Source organism: Halyomorpha halys, unplaced genomic scaffold (assembly GCF_000696795.3).
Source record: "Halyomorpha halys isolate HHAL.00 unplaced genomic scaffold, Hhal_1.1 Scaffold426.1, whole genome shotgun sequence".
Classification (NCBI taxonomy): Eukaryota; Metazoa; Arthropoda; class Insecta; order Hemiptera; family Pentatomidae; genus Halyomorpha; species Halyomorpha halys.
The window spans coordinates 458,629-463,070 of record NW_027108013.1 but is presented as its reverse complement, the minus strand read 5'-3'; the positions used below and the strand labels follow the sequence as shown (position 1 = coordinate 463,070).

At 31.6% G+C, this 4,442-nt stretch overlaps 1 protein-coding gene across 1 annotated transcript in view; it reads right to left on the bottom strand.

Moving 5' to 3' along the window:
• Window positions 1-4,442, bottom strand: part of LOC106682593 (uncharacterized) — a 35,818-nt gene that overhangs the window by 3,206 nt on the left and 28,170 nt on the right. The window contains exon 4 of the mRNA XM_024362659.2: window positions 2,732-2,873. Coding sequence (XP_024218427.1) covers window positions 2,732-2,873 — 142 coding nt within the window. The remainder of the gene's footprint in view (window positions 1-2,731; window positions 2,874-4,442) is intronic.

Genomic DNA, 4,442 nt, shown 5'->3' with positions numbered 1-4,442 from the left:
TTTCTCTCTCTCTACATCTCATTCGCTGGTTGTAAAAATACTTTTACAGTTGTGAATAAACTTAATAAAGTAAAAAAAAAAAAAAAAGAAGTTATTCACGTCTAAAAATTTTTATTGTTAGAAATTATTTAGGTTAAAATTAGTAGTTGTTCCATTTACTTTATTAATGAAATGTAAACATTTATATTATGTCCTTTCTTCCACAGGAACAGTGGACTACCGACTCTACGTGTGTTATTTATAATTAGCTGTTGTTGAAGTTGCCATGGATACGACCCTTATTCATGAATGAATCATTGATTAATAAATATTGTTTCCATGACAACTGTAGCTACTAGTGTCATCTACAGCAAATTTTTAGCCAACGCTGCTTATTATTTGGCAAATGTCATTTATCCCTATTCGTAAAGAAGGTCATTGATTAGGCTTGCATGGGAGATGAAACGAAATGAAATGAAAATAGCTTTTTTCTTATGCAATTAAATTAAATCATTACAAAATATAATATAAACATTTAAAGAAGATAGAGAAAAAAATAAATAAATTTATATATACAGTGAAGTCTCACTTATACAAAACTCACTTATACGAAACATTCAGTTATGCGAAGAATTTCTCAATCCCCTGCAAAAACCCCTGAATTATGTGTATGTAATTATCCATTTATACGAAACTTAGTTATACGAAGGAAAGTTTGGACCCGCTTTATGCACATATTAGTAAATTTTATTCAGTTCTATGATTTTTTTTCCTCTGTGACAAGACAAAGGACGAAAATACCGTGAAAAACGAAACAGTAAACAACTGTTTTCCGCGAATAACATCCGGTCCCAATGACTCTTTATGTTTATATTCTATTCCCTAATGTATAATAATAAGCTCGGACGATTCCGATTCAGATGACGAAGATCCTTTGCCTCTTCCATTTTTGCAGAAGCTCTTGAATCATTTGAAGTTGTAAAACGTTTTACTTATACGAAAAAAATTAGTGAAAAGGAATTTAACACCTTAACAGAATGCGAAGGAATGATGTATTCAGCCAAAAAACAACATGAAACAAACAAACATAACACAATTTTTTTGTCAAAAATAAAAAAAAATTCGGATTAAATTTGTATACAATAAATAATTTTTTTTTTCAGTTTACTTTGTTTTTCTTTCAACTGCATACAACATACGTATATGTACCTACTAATTACGAGAAAAAAATTCTTAAAAATATACATACATAATATGTATAACGTATAAACTTACAAGAAATATTCACTTATACAAAGAATTTTTGGTACCCCCTCATATTCGTATAACTGAGACTTCACTGTATAATAATTGACAAAACATCAATTTCTATCAATTTTCTCTTCTTCCTCCCTCTCTACTCTTCGTTTTCCTTTCCTGCCTAGGCTCGCATATACTTATTTTTTAATTTCACCTCAAATGAAAAAATCCAGTGATGTCGGAGCTCTCCGGAAGCTTGGAACTGCCTTTTTTGTTCCAAAACCCCTAAATTGTCTAAATCTTCTCTAACTCTCATAAACTCCTTTGTTGTTCAGGGTGCTGAATTCAATCGAATATATTTTTTTTGTTTAATTATGATAATATTTTACCTTTCCTTCTACGTAAGAATAGTATTCTTAATTTATATAAAGTACATCATTTCAAGGAACATCGAATTTTCGTTGGTTTCATATCAAACATGCGTAAGTTCATGATCATATTTATAGAGATAAAGGCAAACAAAATAAAATAATTAAAAAAAAAAGACCAAAAAAGAAAAAAACGGGCTATACATAAGGAATGGATTATTAATCTTTAACATTTTGGTGTGTTGTTAGTGATGCAGTCTATACATAATGACTCTTGGTTCAGAGAGAGTATCTAATGAGTATCTAGAAGTAATCTACCTATTCTAACTATAGTGGGGGGTCAAGTTTTTTATTTCGTGGAACCATTACTGAATTAAAAGTAGATCCTCCCTCCCCCGAATAGGAACCGGTGGCGCATAGTGGTAGAAAACATTTTTGTCAAAAATGTCATCAGAAAGTCATTTTTGAGCAAAAACCTCTAAATTGTTTAAATCTTCTGTAATTCTCATGAGTTCCTATGTTATTTAGGGAGCTGAATTCGATGGAATGATTTTTTTACTTTTGGTAATATTTTAATTTTTACAAATATAATTTTAAATTTTCCATCATTAAAATCATATTTTTCTACAAATTAAATGTTATTCTGATTCATAGTAGTTTATATGATTATTGTTCTCACATCATTTTGGTTACACCTTCCAAGAAGGGCCTCAATATGTCAATGAAACTTAAAGGTTAATTTATATTATGTTCTAGGATAAGCGATTATTTTTATTCACGTAAACCTTTTATTTTTTGTTCGCCCACCTGTGTTTTTTATAAATTTTACAAGAAATAATTTCATTTTATTTATTCTTTTGAAACACCGATAATATCGAAGGAAAATATCGATATTCTACCTGTTACATAATATCGATATCGAAATATTTAATATCACAGGCAAAATATCGATATTTTGATAATATCGATATCCCATCCCAAGTTAAAGTACACTCTAGGATACAAGTTGTGTCTCAAGGATACTTGTCTGTAGATATTAACTGTAGATAGCATGTAATATTCTCCGTATCTTCTCTCTCAATATAAAAGTAAATAAATTACACCTAACTTTATACTTTATATTTCGGTAACTTAAGAATACTTACCATTGATAAAAAGCTCGAAGAAACAGTTTTGAAGCGGAGCTTTGAGGTAGGCGGCTACAACGAAGTAGAAGAGAGTGAAGAGTGATGAAAATATCAGAACTGCTTGCTGGAGGATCCAAGTAAATACCAGGCCTGGTTCAGCCTGTAAATATGTTTACAATATTTTATTATGGCTAAATTAGGTATTTCTTATATTTATTGGTGTTAAATATTTTTGACACTTGCGAGAGATAGTCTAATTTCCTAAAAACCATGTATTCCTTAGCTTGTGTTTAAATTTCGACAACGGTATGTTAAGAACAGTTTTGTTATATATAAAAAACCGAACAGTTTTTATTAATGAACTGTGAGATTTATTAATAACACATAATAACTCATTACAATGGAATTGTCTTGTCTAAATCCTAAGAACCACCAACAAATAAGCATTACTAACTCTCCTAGTGGCCAATGATAACACCTTACCTCCCCTAGCAACCTGTAGAAAGAAAAGGAATGAAAAATTTAAAAGTTTATTATTAATAAATTATATGAAAAGTTTATTATTCTGGGACTAGGTTCGTATTCGGGAGGGGGGGGAGCGTCTACTTTTAATTCAGTAGTGGTTCCACGAAAAAAAAACTTGACCCCCCACTATAGTTAGTTTTGTACTATAGGTAGATTAATTCTAGATACTCACTTTGAACCAAGACTCATTATGTATGAGTATATCACTAACAACACACCATTAATTTTTCATTGGAAGACTTATTTCTTGGGGCGTCAGAATGGCCACGCCCTCACCTGGAAGAGCTTGTTTAGCTGCAATGTCCGCCAGTTCAATTCCACCAATCCCCACGTGACCCGATACCCAAATAAAGAAAACACTGTTAAAACTGTTTATTAAAAAACGATTTATCAAAGGTGGCAGTTCGGTGAGGTGAAGGGTAAATGTCACATAAACGGGATCTGGTAGTACAGGATTGTACAGATAATTTGAATTGTAGGTTTTTTAGGATATAGGAGGAGCGCTGAGTACTAATTGCTTGGAATAGAAAGGAAGCTAGGGAGTACTAACATCGGAAGGATGGATAGAGCCTAAGGGTTATGTGCGTATCTCAATAAATTGTACTGCGCGATTCATAAGACGTTCAAGCTTAGAATCGAGCCTACCTGAGAGTCTACCATATACCAGGCAGCCATAGTCAAAGTGGGGGGAAACAAGAGAGGAAACTAAGAATTGATGGGTTAGGAGATAACGGATTCTATCGAATTAGGTATATAAGAGAGCATGGTGAAAGAGAGAGCATGGTCAAAATCTTTCATTTTTCTTACCTTTTCACTGTTAATTTTACACGTGAGTAGATATTCAGGGAGATGCCCCTGGCTAGGGAAGGGAGAATAGGAGAAGACAGGAGAATACTAAGAGAGAATATGACGCCTTACCATCCTTCGCTATTTCGTTAGACCAAATCAATCAAAATTCACAAACTCATTCTAACTAGAAAATGTTTTCTTTTGGTCACCCCTTGCAAACATGTAAATTATTCAATAGATTTTTTAAAATTTCAATTCAGGTCAATTCTTTTAAATTTTTTTTTTAATTATTTATTTAATGTAATTTACAACTGTAAAAAATAATACAATTCGTAAATATGTAGTATGTTTCATATACACTTGAAAATATTGGGAAGGAACCACCCATTGGTGGTACTTCAAACATTAATTTAAA